At 38.8% G+C, this 16,568-nt stretch overlaps 1 protein-coding gene across 1 annotated transcript in view; it reads left to right on the top strand.

The window, feature by feature from the left end:
- The window catches only part of LOC122794071 (spectrin beta chain, non-erythrocytic 4-like), a 1,992,331-nt gene that overhangs the window by 567,675 nt on the left and 1,408,088 nt on the right, over nt 1-16,568 (top strand). The window contains exon 6 of the mRNA XM_044062212.1: nt 13,171-13,301. Within this exon, the coding sequence (XP_043918147.1) occupies nt 13,171-13,301 (131 nt within the window). The remainder of the gene's footprint in view (nt 1-13,170; nt 13,302-16,568) is intronic.

The raw sequence follows: 16,568 nt of genomic DNA, 5'->3' as shown, positions 1-16,568 counted from the left end.
ACATGATCTATCATTGCTCTCTGTAAAATACCTCTTGAACTTCTTACTCAGTCACCTAAAAAACACAGTCCAACCTACCCATCAGCTACTACTCATCCTTACTATATATAAAGTAGCTCTCTTTATCCCCCTACACCCATATGTCCACTAACCACACCCTGTTCATTATTGCCCATTCTAGTCAGACCTCTCAACTTCTTAGCAAATGAAATCTGGACAAAGCCAAAAATAATGGGGAGACAAAGGCCCAAAAACAAGGACAATTCTTAGCGCTGCCCTTATAGACATAGAAAGCTGACAGAATAACAGTTTTCCATTAGTATGCATTTCCAAAGGGTATGCATTCTGAAACTCAAATATCCGTCATTATTTAGTGACTTCACTTCTCTATGGTTTGCCAGAAATTCATTAATTTTATGAGGAAAAAATTTGGACAGTTGAGAGGGATGAGTCTGGTGCTTCATGCATCCTATCAAGGCATATGAGATTAACACTAACTTAAAATCCCTTCCTAAACAAGTCTCTCTCATTTCTGTATATATATATATATATATATATATATATATATATATATATATATATATAACTACATTGTACTACCCATATTCAATTAAAATTACTTACTCTTGTACCTGTGCAGTTTTTAACAGCAATTGCATTCAGCCCTAGACATATTCAGAAGCCCATCAAATGAACAGAAAAAGAGAAAAGTGTCATCAAACAGCCCTATATCTTATTCATTGTCATATGTAGCTCAAGCAGAATTTTGAATTCTTGCTCCATAAATATATCAAAATCCTCTATTCTGCTAGCACATATCGCTACTTAAATTGATTGTCAAACGATTTGCGTTACCTCTGCAAAGACCCAACACATGCTTGAATAATCTCCCACATGGCTCAGAGAAAAGGGCCCATTTATGCCATTCACTGTATTTTCCTAGATATTATTTTGGCCTTCCCCATAACCATTGCACATATGCCCTATCCATCTTTGCTAACTAAAGAGATACACTTCAAGAATAGTTATCTTTTCACCTAACAGCATCAGATACATAATCTTGCAAATGCATTCAGCCTAAAAACATATATTATCCTAACAAGTAAACATTTTGTATATTCCTAAACATTTGCTATAATCATTAGTATTTATATAAATACTGAACAAACTATTTGCCAGCCAAGCAGACTTTGAAGTATTTTTTACTTTAAATTATCTTGTGTAGGCTGATGAGGGAAATACTGGGCATGTGATTGAAAGACAGAGATAATTGGGAACATGCTTTTCGGGAATGTAATGAGCTGGCAGATTTTAATAAGTCCCTATAGAGTATTTTGTCAGAAATATTGGAGGAAGCAAATGGTTGTAACTAAACTAAATCATTTATTCTTTTGAGCTGGGATGTAGGATCTGAGTTGCCTAGACATAGTAAAGCAGTACCATATTTAATGATATTAGCTGCCAAAAAAGTAATTACTGGAAAATGGAAATCAAAATCTAAACCAGCTGTAATTAACATACTCAATATTGTAAAGAAGATGAAAGAACTACAGCCAGGATCTTTAGGAAACTGAAGCAGTAAATTGCATAGAAATAAATGGATTTTTTGGGAACAATGTATGCAGAATAATGTGTAGGGGGAAAAAATGAGGTTAAAGGGAAGGCAGAAGTGAATGATTATTAAACAGAAAACATATGTATTATGCAGGAAAATAATGAAAACTATTAGTATTTTTTCTTTTCCATTAATGTATGTGTATCTTTGCCATTGTTAAAGATTTGAGAATTTAATAAAGGTGGTTAAACAAACACACACACACACACACTTGCCAAAGTATTTACAGGAGCACTTTACCTCACTCCGGTTTTCCTTTGTATGACATCATTATGGTCTTTATCACACCTTCAGATGCCTGTAGGAGGTATATTATTCTTGTTTCATAATTCCTAATATATACTCACACTTACCTTGAAACTGTCAATTATCATCTAAAGAGTTTTTCAATATATACCAATATTCCAGTGCAATCCTACCCAAAATATAACCATATTTATTCCTGAACTCAGTGTCATAGGATAATAGCTATATACTAGGCTAGCAATCACTATTACCTTTATAATTTTAGCCAAGCAACCCAAATATATCCAACAAGTTACATGCATGTGAGGTTATTTTAAGAGATATACATAACCTAGGGCATGATTTAATGGCTGCTTCTATCCATCAAAGGAATAAGAGCCATGTCAGTGGTGAATTTCCAGTTTCCCATCCACCGTTCCAGGTTAGGCTTGAATAGGGTTAGGAGCGGTCTCTGCTTCGCATAGATGGGAAGCCTGTTTCAGAGAATGGGCATTCTCTCAGGTACATACTTGTCTCTCCAATATGTCCTATTTATATTGTAAGCCAAGTTTAGGTCCTTAGACCTAACAGTTATGATGCTGTTTATTTTGTGAGTATGCAGAAGGTATAGCAGAACCGGAATCAAAGGATGCCTTGTAAGCTAGGCATACATTACCTCTCGGCAGTCTGTAGAAAACAGAGTATAGACGTAAGGCTTTGAGGACATTGTTTACTCAATGTATTCTTTTTGTGAGGAACCTCTGTACATATTGAAGGTGGCGTCATTCTCAATGATGGGTCTGATGAGGTAAATTAAGGTTCAGAGAATGATTATCTTGCTACATTAGGCATATGTTGGTTGAAAGTCAGTTTACTCTCTACATGCATCCGTAAATCACTGACTACTAGGTCTACTCTTAGAGTCTGCATATCCTCCCTGCATTTGCATGGGTTTTCTCCGGGTACTCCGGTTTCCTCTCACATTTCCAAAGACTTGCATCTGGAGCATTTCTCCCCAGGCCTCCCCTAAAAATAGGCTCTGTCCTAGTCAGACTTTCCCAATCAACAAATGTTAAAATAAAAATAAAATAAGTCCACCTGACTACCCTGGTGTGCCTTAGTGTGAAATCTGTTCTTCAAGGAAATTATCATCACAACCCCCCTTTTTCCCATATTCTACATGGGGTCGGGGTAGCATTTCAACTACAGATAGGCCTTCTAATTATAACAAAATTGCATGTCGCTTGTACTCCGTTGCATTGCACAAATACCCTATGATCAGCTGTCATAAATAATGGTAACAAATGTGCTCAGCTGCTTCTGGTTCCTGGTGTTGCAGCTTTTGATGTTTTCACTGTATAATTACAATAGACTAACATATCATGAGCTGCATCTGCACTAGAGCTCAGTGATAATGCTGCCATCTTGCAGTATTGTGCCCAGCTTATTAGTACCTGCTCACTAACAGAAAATAGTTGACCGATACTAAACATGCATCAACCAGTCAAATTAGCATAACAGAAGTCCAGTTTTGTGACCCCTACTGGATGCATGTTGTTGCAGGTGGTGAAATAAAGACTGCAATCAGAGGATAACAGGGAAGTCACTTATTAACAACACTAACAATAGTAAAACTGATACTCCTTTCCCCATTGCTCAGTACCAATACACAGGGAGGCAACGGTCCATAAGCAGAGGGAGACACAAAAGGAAAGGGTCAGGAGGGGAACCACAAGGGCATACACTGAAAAAGATGTGGGAGAGAGCCACGACTCGTTAATTGTCAATCTTTCAAGTAAAGTACTAACAGAACACGAAATACAAGTTTTAGAGAAAGGGCTAAGTTTTATCCCTACTAGCAGAGGGAACTTAGTTGAGTCTATTATTGACTTTAAATTATTTGTTAGGAACTTACAACTGAAGTTTGAATTTGGCGAGAGTCAAGGGGCTTATACACAGAACTTGTTTCGCCCCAACAGTTTATATATTCCACAATTGCATCCATTAATAGATACATTTTATAAATTAGTAGAGAATGACATTTATAAGTATTTTGAGAATAATCCTGGAAGTGGTAATAAATATAGACAAAATTTAAACTTTAATCAAAGGAAAGCACTTAATGATCTCAAATCTGATGAAACCTTAGTTATTAGGCCTGCGGACAAAGGGGGACCCATTGTCCTTATGGACACAGATGAATATAACAATGCGATGCATTCGATGCTAAGTGATGCAACATTCTATTCTAAAATAAATATGTCTGCGGTCACTGAGATTGTATTTCAGTTATATTATATGTTAGATGATTTATTATTAAACAATTTAATAGGGGAAGATTTATACGAATATTTTAAGGTTGTTAACCCCACGATACCCATTATACAAGGACTGCCGAAAGTTCATAAATCCTTGTTTAAACCACCTATGCGCCCAATTGTGGCTGGACAAGGTTGGGTCACTGAACCCTTATCCATCTACTTAGAACATCATTTGCGTCCCATAGTTGAAACAAATTCTTTTATCTTAAGAGATAGTAAACAGTTTTTGTTGGACTTGTATTATTATACCAAGCATTTGGATGTTACAAAACCTTTTTATCTGGTAACTTTGGATGTTGTCAGCTTATTCACTGTAATACCTAATGAAATAGGAGTACAATGCATACAGAAATGTTTGCGTGCTGGTTCTAATTACACCTCAGATAAAACTGATATGTTAGCATTGTTACTGGAGACCGTGCTTAACAGCAATGTCTTTATGTTTCAGGATGAATTATTTCTACAGAAAGATGGCGTAGCTATGGGCACTTCTTGTGCCAATAGCTACGCCAATCTAGTTATGGCTTGTTGGGAGGCTGACCATCTTTTTCGATCAGATGGCTTTAGAGAATCTGTGGGACTGTATAGGAGGTTTGTAGATGACCTCTTTATGATTTGGCTGGATGATTTGGAAAGCCTTTTAAGGTTTGTCCACCTCATGAATGATTCAACTGATTTCTTGAAGTTTACCCTACAGTATTCTATGGACCATTTGTCTTTCCTGGATGTAAATATCTCTAAATTGAGTAATGGCATGTTGCATACCTCTATACATCGTAAAACATGCCATAGGAACAACTTTTTACATAGGAAAAGTATGCACCCAAAATATGTTTTTGGGAATGTAATGAAAAGTCAGATCATGAGAGCCTCCAGGCTAAATCCATCAGATGAAGGTTTTTTGGCTGAATTAGAAAGCTTAAGACAAAACTTCCAAAATAGAGGCTATAATTTAAATGAGTTTGAAAATTTGAAGGTAGAGGTGAGTGAATTAAGAACTACCAGAGCTAAACCCTACTTTTCTTTACCATTATCAATGGACAATCAAATACATCGTCCAATTAAGCAAGAGATTAGAATACCGATGTATTTTACGAAAGATGCTGAGAGTATTAAATGATTTATGCTTAAGCATTGAGGTGTGCTACAATTAGATGTGAACATAGGGAATATAGTGGGTCCATTTCCTAAAGTGGTGTTTAAAAATAAACCTAATCTTAAGAAGATGTTATGCAAACCATTTAAACCACATTACTTTGGGACCACCCTGACGAATAGTTATAACACGATACCATGTGATAGTTGCAACCAATATAGATTCATTGATACTAGGATGGACTTTATACATCCTTTTACTGGACATGAGTTTAGACTAACAACTAGAACGACCTGCTCTAGCACTAATGTAGTATACTTAGCTAGATGCACGTCATGTGATTCATTCTACATTGGAAAGACTAATAGAACCCTGAAAGAACGTATCAGAGAGCATATTTATCATATTAGAGTGGGGTCAGCTAATAATGCTCTATCAAAACACTGTCAGGAGGCAGGACCAACACACACATTTACATTCTGTGTACTCCAAAGTGTTTTTGCGAGTAAGAGGGGTGGTGATTTGATTAATTATACATTAGAGACTGAGCTCAAATGGATCATCAGATGCAGAGCTGATGTACCCCCAGGACTTAACGACAGAATACAGGTGAAGCCGATACTTAAAAAGAAGAGGCTTCGTAGACTTAGAATTTAAGCGAAGCCTTTTTTGTGATCTACTAATTTTGTAGAAACAAAATGATACCGGTTGTTTTAGATGAAATTTATCTGAACACACTTACTAGGTATCGTTACTTTGTCATTAGTATTGTTTAAATTCATGATTATTAGTTTAATATATTATATTATATATTTTCTAAGATAGTGAATATTTACCTACTTCCCTTCCCTTGCCACCTTTTGGTAGCTGGTTAATAATAGGTCATGGATAATACCATCACGTAGTGCCCTGCTTTGAATAACTATTTACAGATGCACACATAGGCGTATGTGAATGGATATCCACATGTTATTTTTGAATAGTCCCCTATTTACATACAGTTAGAACCTAGAAGCGTTTAATATGTCCCTGGTGTTCAGTGTATCCAGCACGTATTGTGCACACTTATGATTTGCGTGTAATATTAGTTGACCATATAGGTTCACAGATATTATACTATAAATGAACCCTGGCATGTTTTTTTCTGTTTAATATATATGTTTATATATATATGGTGTACTTGTCAACTAGCTGCGAACTAGATGTTCTTCATCTCACATTGCTGCAGTCCTTACACTAGGGTAGTCCGCTGTCCTCGGTCGGCCCGAATATCAAAGTATAAGGCTGACGTCGGTCAAGGCGCATTAGACTGACATCAGGACGTCAGGGTACAAATGCGCATGTCCGACGTCATATCCTCAGTCTTTTTTGCCGCATGGTCCGATGCAGAAGCAGCGTTGCAAGTGCCGTTCGGCGTTCTGAAATTTTTAGAATTCGGAGTTTCAGACCGAGTCAAAGTTGGCTAAGTACCCCGTTGGGGAATATTTTGGTTTTTTCTTGCCTCAGTGGTTTAACGGATGTCAGAAAAAGTGAATAACTGTATTTCTTGTGGGAAACAGATACCGCGTAGAGATTATCATACCTTGTGTATTCCTTGTTTAGGGCCTGAGCACGACGTTGTTGGGTGTCGCTCTTGTGCTAGATTCAATAAGCGCACTATAAAGAGAAGGTTAGATTGTGCCAGGTTAGTCTTCGGGAAGCGGTGCAATTATAAAATGCCGTCGGATGCTCCGACGCCCGCTTCTTCGAAGAAGCGCAAGGACAAAGCAGCTAAGCCTAGGCTAGAAGAACCGTCCGTACCGGACGCCGGTTCTTTAGAGGTGTCGGTGGAGCCGGTGGTTCCGCCGGAGGTTTCTCTGGAGTCCCAGGGGGAGACTTTATTATTACAGGATGTGGCCTCTCAGGAGGCAGGTCAGGCTGAAGGGGCCTCTCAGGTTACTGTACTCCCCTCCCTTCCCAGGGTGGTTAGGCCTTCTCCTTCTGTTTCCAAGGCTTCTCCCAGAGGCAGGCCAGGTTTAACTTCAGTTGGTGTCACTCCTAGCTCTTCAGGATCTGTGCCCAAGAAGCATATGCTTAAAATGGCAGAAGATTTGATTACTTTGATTAGAGGTTCTTTGCCCCCTCCTGATAAGAGACCTAGGGTGGAACCTGAGTTGGGGAGTTTTGAGCAGGCTTCGGATGTTTCAGAGTCTTCGGCTGAAGACTTGCAGGAGTATTCTCCTTATTCTGATTCTGATGTGGATGATTCTACTCCTTCTGCTTCTCCTCCTGAGGATTTTTCTTTTTCAGAGACTCTTCATTCCATGAGGGAGCATTTTAAGTGGGAAGGTCAGGACTTCTCTGATTCCAGGAAAAGGCTTAGGGAATTTTTGTTTTACCCCAGCATAGGCCTTTGGCTATACCTCCTGTTCTGGATGTTGTGGAAGATGTGTTTGCAGAGGCTTCTCTTAATCCTGATTCTTTGCCTCCTGCTCCTGTTAAACCGGATAGGTATTACAGGGTGCCTGAAGCTCATAAGTATCTTTTAAGAGTCCTAGGGCGGACCCAGAAACTGTTAGTCAGGGGCCTAAGGGTGTTAAGGCTTCTGTTGTTAAAAATCCGGTTCCTCCAGACAAAGAGGCCAGGGCTTTGGATAGATGGGGAAAGAAAGTCTATACTTCTTCCACCCTTGCTATGAGGGCTTTGAATTGCCAGTTTCACATGTTGAAATACCAAAACTATCTACTTTCTCAATTGAAGTCTAAGGTAGATGCTCTGGCGGAAGGTATTGAGTGTAAAGAGTTACAAGATTTAGTACATGTTTCTGAACAGGTGGGTAAGCATTCTTTGCAATGTGGTTTTGATGCTGTACAGGCCTCGCCTAGGGTGGCTGCCACTGGGTCAGTTCTTCGCAGGCACGCCTGGCTGAGGGATCAGAATTTATCTGACCATGTTAAGACAAGGATTTTAGATGCTCCTTTACAATCTGATGTGTTGTTTGGTTCACCTGTTGAGGCAGTCTTAAAGAAAATGGAAGACAAGGCTAAGTCTATGCAGACTGTTAAAGATTTTTTGCAGGTGCAGCCTCCGAAGTTTAGTAGAAATTGGCCTACCAAGGGGTGGACGTATCCTTCTTATGATTCCCAGTCTAGGGGTAGATCTAGACGTGGTAGGGGCAGAGCTCAGGGCTCTTTCAGGCCTAGAACAGGGAGTTCACCTGCACAGTCTTCGGGTGAGGGCAGGGGTCAGTCCTTTCGTAAACAGACCCAATGACCTACCTTTTCAGCTGCCAGAGCCTTCGAGTCTGGCAGCACCTTTGGGAGGAAGGTTGGCACTTTTCAAGGAAAATTGGAGTTTAATTACCCAAGACAGATGGGTATTGGATATCATACACCAAGGTTACAGGTTTTATTTCCATACTTTGCCTCCTTTCAAAGGCATGCCAGACGTTCCTCCTCAGCAAAGAATAGAGGCTCACAAACAAATTTCTCTGTTACTTCAAATAGGGGCCATACAGCCAGTCCCTATGCCAGAAGTGGGCCTAGGATTTTATTCTCGCCTGTTCCTAGTACCAAAGAAGGGGAACACGTGGAGACCAATTTTGGATTTATCTATCCTCAACACTTATCTGGACATTCCCAAGTTCAAAATGTTGACGTTACAACAGCTTTTACCTCTGCTGGGCAAAGATCATTGGATGGTAACTTTGGATCTCAAGGAAGCTTACCTTCATGTTCCTATCAGACTGAGTTGCAGGAAGTATCTACATTTTCGGGCTGGGACTTCTCATTATCAGTTCTCTGCATTGCCCTTTGGCTTATCTACTGCACCCAGAGTGTTCACGAAAGTTCTGGCTCCAGTGATAGCTTTCTTCAGGCTAAAAGGAATACAGATTTATCCTTATTTGGACGATTGCCTGATTCTGGCTCAAGGAAGGGACGAGCTTCTTCATCATTTGGAATATGTGGTGATAGTGCTAAGATGCCTGGGGTATTCTGTGAACGAAATAAAGTCCAGTCTAGTACCCTCTCAGGACATGTGCTTTCTGGGTGTAAGACTGAATACAGCATCCCAGATGGCCTATTTGACCCCGGACAAACAAAAGAATCTTTCCCTTTACTTTCATCAATTGTCTCATCAGTCCAGGCTGACTGCAAGGACAGTCCTTCAAGCCTTGGGGTTCATGGCATCTTGTATTCTGGTGCTTCCCAATGCCAAACTGCATATGAGGAAGCTACAATGGTATCTCAAAAACGTATGGACACAGCACTGCCAGGATCTGGACACTGTCATTCAAATAATACCTTGCATTCAAAAGGAATTTTTGTGGTGGGCTCAGGAATGTCACCTAAACAAGGGACTCTCTGTGACCCGGCCAGAGGCGAGTCAGATTCTAACGACAGATGCCTCAGACAAAGCTTGGGGAGCTCATCTAAATGGAAAGTGGATACAAGACAAGTGGCCTGCCAGACTACAACATCTACATATCAACTTGAAGGAGATGTTAGCAGTCCAGTTTGCATTAATAGCTTTCAAGGATTTACTTCTTCCAGGGCAGGTGTTGATTCTAACAGACAACACAACTGTCATGTGGTACATCAACAAGCAAGGGGGAACACATTCTTATCCTCTATGCAGGCAAGCAATGATTTTGTGGGAGACTGCTCTCAGTTTACAGCTTCATCTTCAGGCAAGGTTTCTGCCGGGCGCACAGAACTCCTTAGCAGATGTGTTGAGCAGAAGAATTATGGATCCCCACGAGTGGAAATTGGATCCTCATGTATTTCAGAAATTGACAGTGTCATGGGGAACTCCAGACATAGATCTGTTCGCTTCTCCACTAAACCACCAGCTGCCAAAGTTTTGCACGAAAAGGTTTCATCCCACAGCTTGGAAAGTGGATGCTCTTTCTTTCAATTGGAGCAATCTTCATGTGTATGCCTTTCCACCTCTGCCTCTCCTCCCAAAGGTACTTCTAAAGGTCAGACAGGACAAGCCAAGGATGATTTTAATAGCTCCAGATTGGCCTCAACAGCACTGGTACCCATTACTGCGAAGTCTGGTACGGGAGCCTCCATGGCCTTTGCCTTCGATTCCACACCTGTTGTCTCAGGAGGACAGTCATTTACTCAATGTCAAGCTTCACTCTCTTCACCTAACAGCCTGGCATATTCTGTTTTGAACCATAAAGGGTCTCAACTTCCACAGCAAGTTTTGAATGTCATTTTGGAAGCTAGAAGGCCTAGTACAAGGAAAGTGTACGCAGATAAATGGAAGAGATTTTTATTTTGGAGTGCAGCAAAGGATTTTGATGTTTCTGAGCCTAATTTAAGTGTGGCTCTTCAATATCTTACTGAGTTACTGGACAAAGGTTTGTCCTTCTCTTCTATTAAGGTTCATGCTGCAGCAATTTCGGCTCACTATGACTGTGACCCACCATTGTTTTCTCATCCTTTGTTCAAGCAATTTCTTAGAGGGGCAAAGAATATAAGACCCCACGAGAGCTCCTACTCCTGCTTGGGATCTCAATTTTGTGTTGGAGAAACTCACTCTACAACCTTTTGAGCCTGCAGCTACTGCTGAGTTGAAATATTTATCATGGAAGACTGCTTTTTTGTTGGCCATTACCTCTGCAAGAAGGGTTTCTGAATTGCAGGCCCTTATGGCGGTTGAGCCTTTCTTAATTTTCCATAAGGATAGGGTATCTTTGCGTACTAATCCTTCCTTTATGCCTAAAGTGGTTTCTAGTGTGGCTTTAAACCAAACTATTCATTTGCCTACTTTTATGCAAATCCCCAAAATAAAGGGGAAAAGATTTTGCACACTTTAGATGTACACAGGCAGTTGCGATATTATTTGAGCAGAACTAAAGGGTTCAGGCAGTCTCAGCAGTTATTTGTTTCTTTTGCTTTGAGTTCTCAGGGCAAGCCTGTGTCAAAACAAACTATTTCTAAGTGGATTGGGTTTTGCATTGCTTTCTGTTATTCCCATCATGGCAAGGAGATTCCAGCTGGGATTAGGCCTCATTCCACTAGGGCTACTGCCACTTGACAGCCTTTTAAGGGGTGGCAACTAAAGATATTTTGGAGGCAGCTACTTGGAGTTCAGTGCATACTTTCTCTAAGCATTATCACCTTCCACTTTACTCTAAATCTAGGGCTGGTTTTGCCACTGCTGTTTTACAGGGCATTTTGGCAGCTCCTGCTTCTTTATAGTTTTGCCATCCTCCCTTATCTCTGCTTTGGGATTCTACCCAAGTGTAAGGACTGCAGCAATGTGAGATGAAGAACATAGTACAGTTTTGTACCTACCATAAATGTAGATGTTCGAAGATCCACATTGCTGCAGTCCAATTTACCCTCCCTCCTTCCCCTCTGTAGTTAGAGGCGGTTGTGTGGGTTGGGTTGTAAATATTGTGTATATTGTATATATTGTACATATTATTAGTGCTAGGGTGGTTGGTTGGTTGTTTGCTGTCTTTTGGTTTTGACCTTTCTTTGTAGGGTCTTCTGACATCTGGGGCAAGAAAAGACTGAGGATATGACGTCGGTCATGCGCATTTGTACCCTGACGTCCTGATGTCAGTCTAATGCGCCTTGACCGACGTCAGCCTTATACTTTGATATTCGGGCCGACCGAGGACAGCGGACTACCCTAGTGTAAGGACTGCAGCAATGTGGATCTTCGAACATCTACATTTATGGTAGGTACAAAACTGTACTTTATGCATGTCCACGCAATTAAGAGAACTGGTCATGTATTTATAAATATTTTTTTGATGCATCGTTGTACTGGATTGTAAATTGTTATGCCATTGATTTAAGAGATGTTTCTTAACACTCGTAGCCCTTTTTGAATGGATCTTTCGCATGTGTCCTGAAGGTTTATAACGCATTTTATGCGTTTATTAATAATTTTTTGTGACATCTTACTTCAAGTATATTTAGGACATATCTGTGCATTTTTATTATATGCATTTAGCTTTTGCAGACTATATAGGTCTTTTGATTTCCTGTTTTTTGTTATATATGTAAGTTTGAATAGTTATTTTATTTTCATATATGTTTTGACAGGTATATGCGGGTCTGCAGACTGTGTGTATTTTGGTTGCACAGATCAATATCATTAGGAGAATATGTTTTTATTAATAGTTTTTAACAATATTTTTTAATAATAGTATTTTCAATAAACGTACGTCATTGTATTGTTTTATAGATATGTAACTTATGGTATCTTCTATATAGGAGATGTTTTTTTAAATTCTGTTATGCAGTAATGCGTTTTTTTTTTAAAAATATATTGTTTTTATTTATTTAAATAATATCTGAAAAATAATAGATATCTGCAATGAGTGTTTAATACACAGCTTCTAACTTATTGTATTAAGAAATTCATTAATAATGTTACACGATCTAACAAGATGCCCTCTTCTATGTAATGGAATAGGGTTGTGACGCTAACCAATAGAATGATATTCTTGTTTATTTAAACTTGGGTTAAAAGAAGCCTAATGTCAAAGTCTGAAGAAGCCTACGGGTGAAAGCGCTTACTGAATTTACAATAAATTAGTTTTTTTACGTGAACCTGCATTTTTAGTGTCTTTGGATATAACCGGACTGAAGAGTTTGTGATTCGTTACGTGACTGAAGAGTCTATGTGCATTGCCATTTGGTACCTGGGAAGAAATATATGATATTGTTTCTTACTTATTAAAGTGTGGCTATGAGCACTAGAATGGTTACAGAACTGGGTAGTTGCCTAATTTTATAAAAATCAACCATGTTACAAAAAACTGTAGATGGGCAAGATGAACTATCATATGTCTAAAATACTGTAATATTTTGATGAGATTATTTTCTTCCTCTTTGCAGAACTAGTACATATATGACAGCAAATGTTTATTCTTAATCATTGTATATACATTTTCTGTACAGGATGAACAAAGCACCTTACAGCTTTTGAAGAAACATCTAACTGTGGAACAAACAATTGAAATGTATGAGGAGACTGTTGCTCAGTTGTCCAGGCAGTGTAGGGCACTGACAGAAATTGGACACCCAGATAGGTAAGCAACTGTTTACAACTGGCAAAGCCACGAATGTTTATTTGATTATTTTTACTCATATATGATATGTCTGTTTATGTTATCCGTTTCTTCAGTCATTCATTATCCCATTGCCCACTTTATCCATTTCAAGGTCAAGGGGGCCAGACCCCATCACAGCAGTCTCTGAGCACAAGACAGAGAAAATACTTCTTTATAAGGTGGCAAAATGTCACAGGATGTGTGTACACATTCACATACACATGACATGCATACCTATTTGGTAAGAATGTCATTTCATTTTTTTGGATGTAGAATAAAGCTACTAAAACAATCAGTCTCTACACAGATTGTATCCTAAGCAAGAATCAATCTGGAGAACAAAGTTTAGTGAGGCATAAAGAACAAAACACTAATCTTTACACTGTGATATATGATTGCAGTTTACTTGCTCAACACTCGTGTGTGACTAAGTGAACTGTAGTGTGTTTTTGTGCCAAAGGGCATTTGTTTGAATAGCAGATTTGGTTACTTCCAGTAAGTGGCTTTATGATAGGCCTGGAAATTGTTAAGTAGGTGTGTGTGTATTTTAGAGTTAAGTAGGGTTAGGTAAGGTGATAGGTTTTGCATGTATGCAAGTGTGTGTATTTTAGGGTTGTGATAAGGGTTAGTTAAGGGGATAGATTTATTGTGTGTATGTGTCTGTCTGTCTAAGGATAGGGTAACAGGTTAGGTAAGAGGATAGATTTAGTGTGTGTCTGTGTTAGGGTCAAGTAAGGGGATAGATTTAGTACTGTAGGAGTCTGTGTGTGTGTTTTAAGGTTAGGGCAACAGGTTAGGATAGGGTATAGATTTAGTGTGTGTGCGTATGTGTATGTGAAGTGAGAGGTCCAAGTCTCTTAGTAGTGTTACGGACAGGATGTTTTAATGTAGGGTGTAAGATTAGCATGTATTACTTAGTTGTGATTGATAGATAGATGGATAGATAGGTAGATAAGCAGCTTGTAAATAACTTGGTTAAAATAAAAACGAGGAATTTCTGCATGTGGCAGTTATCTTTATTACACAAATTATAGTGCATTTCTCCCATTCATGATGTATTATTCTCTGTCTGAAGTATTAAAAATATAGTTATCTCTGGTGACTTCAGTCTTAGCATTTTTAGTCAATTCTCCAATGGCCTTACTTGAACAACTTCATAGGTTCATAGTTGTAAGTTATCAACTACTGTGGCTTTTTTTAAGCCAGCTTTGCATTTTAAATCTCTGACAAGTTCTGGTACCCCTAGTGTAAGCAGTGGCTGGTAGATGAAACATTTGCAAGAAGCCGTCTGAGAGAGCAACTATTTTCAGGCTGCTTGTGTCCATTAGAGACATGGGTGCAAACCAGGGGTGAATTTCTGGTTCCATGTCCAGATGTCCAAGTTACACTTGAATTGGGTTAGAGAGGAACTCTGTTTCACATACTAAATATATTTACTGACTACAGTTTTTGATCACTGGTGAATTTGCATTTCTGCCTGTGATTGTTTACTACAAGTGTTATAGTATTTAAAGCTACTACTCCACAATTACATTACAGAAGGGGTTACCTTTGTGATGTACCTTTCATACTTAGCTGACCATTGTACCTTTACTGTACTTAAAACAACTCATTTAGATTATCTGTAGCTATTACAGGAGTTAAACAACCCATTGTTCATTATATTACTGGCCAGGTAGAAACCATGTTAGCCTATTAGGTGAAGCTATTTGGTTAAATTGGCTTTGTTAATGATTTCCGTATTTATCCTACATAATCTGTCACTTTTACATTTCTGTTTTGCACTTGTGGCTAATACAATAGTCACAACTCATTGTTTTATCTTTAGCCATATCCTTGTTTATTACCTTTTTAGAACAGTCAGTTATCTTTGTCTGTCTCTGTCAGACCAAAATAAAGTTATTAACTTCTCTTATACCCCTTCCTCTGCTTTGGCCAGAATGGAATATGTTAGCTGTTTCTCCTCCTGTAGCCAGCCTGATAGCATTAGGTATTTTGAGGCAGTGTAGCAACTGCCTCATGCTTGACGTAAACTCTTTATTGCTACCTCACAATGTGAGAGCTTTAAGTATTTTTTTATTTTTATTTTTTATTTTACATTTGTTGACCGGGCTAGTCTATCTGGATATATGTCCATTTTCAGTAGAGGCCCGGGGAGAAAAGCTCCAATGAGTATTACATGGTTTCAGAAGGTGTTACAAAAGAAGTAATAACAAGTATAAATTTTTTTTTTTTTTTTTTTTAAATCAGGAGATTGCATATTACAATCTGAGAACCAAAAAATACATAAACTACAACCTATGTAAGGTGCTTCACAAAGAACATTACAATACAAAAAATTAATACATAAATTTTATAAGAGGAATGCTGAAGTGTAATGAGAGGTAAAGAAAAGCTGAAAGGAGTGTAGAGAGAGAAAAAAATAGGGAAGAAGGAAAGTAAAGAAAAAAGGAGAACAGAGTAAGTCTTGTTATCTTTCCAACAGAGTTTGAGAATAGGCAGTCACCTGTAGAGTTATTAGGACATAGACTTTTTAAAGAAGTACTGTGTAGATGGGTCTAAAAAGTGGGGGAGAGGTCTGGGATCAGATATCTGAGGGTTGATTACAGTATATTTTCCACCAAAGCTGGAGAACAGGCAAGTGTGTGTGTTGAGTTATAGGGTGTAGTAGGGGAAAAAAGGCAGAAGACAAGAAGACAATTATTACAGAAGTATTAACTGTAAGGCTACCTTCTCGCATCAGAACAAATTCAGTTAGGGCATATACAGATGCAGCACAGTGCACTTCCATTAAACAAACACATGCTGAGGTCGTTAAGAGAACACTGCCAAAACTTCCCAGGCTGAAGACTAAGAAACCTTTTGACAGTTCACAGCAGCACACTCACCTGCACCCTTCACACCCACACCTAAAATATGTACCTGTAATTGTCAGATTTTATTTATTTTTATTTATATGTTTGACATTTATTGATGAGGAAAATCTGACTCGGTGGGTGCACAGTTTCAGTGGAGGCCCGGGGAGAAAAGCTCCAGAGAGAGTTAACAAATTACATTAGCTTATTACAGAGCAACAATGAGTGTTTTCTCATACGGGAAAGAATATATAATAATGGATAGCACATCATTTTTACATATATTAGATGAAACGTACCTGCACATTAATTACAACCATTAGATATTACTAAGGAGACTATATACACGAGACAAGTGGTCTTTACAGTTGTATGATTCAGATCAGTATGA

This window comes from Protopterus annectens, chromosome 1.part0 (genome assembly GCF_019279795.1).
Source record: "Protopterus annectens isolate FY-2018-M chromosome 1.part0, PAN1.0, whole genome shotgun sequence".
NCBI lineage: Eukaryota > Metazoa > Chordata > Ceratodontiformes > Protopteridae > Protopterus > Protopterus annectens.
The sequence above is the reverse complement of the archived record's forward strand: the minus strand, read 5'-3'. Positions and strand labels throughout refer to the sequence as shown.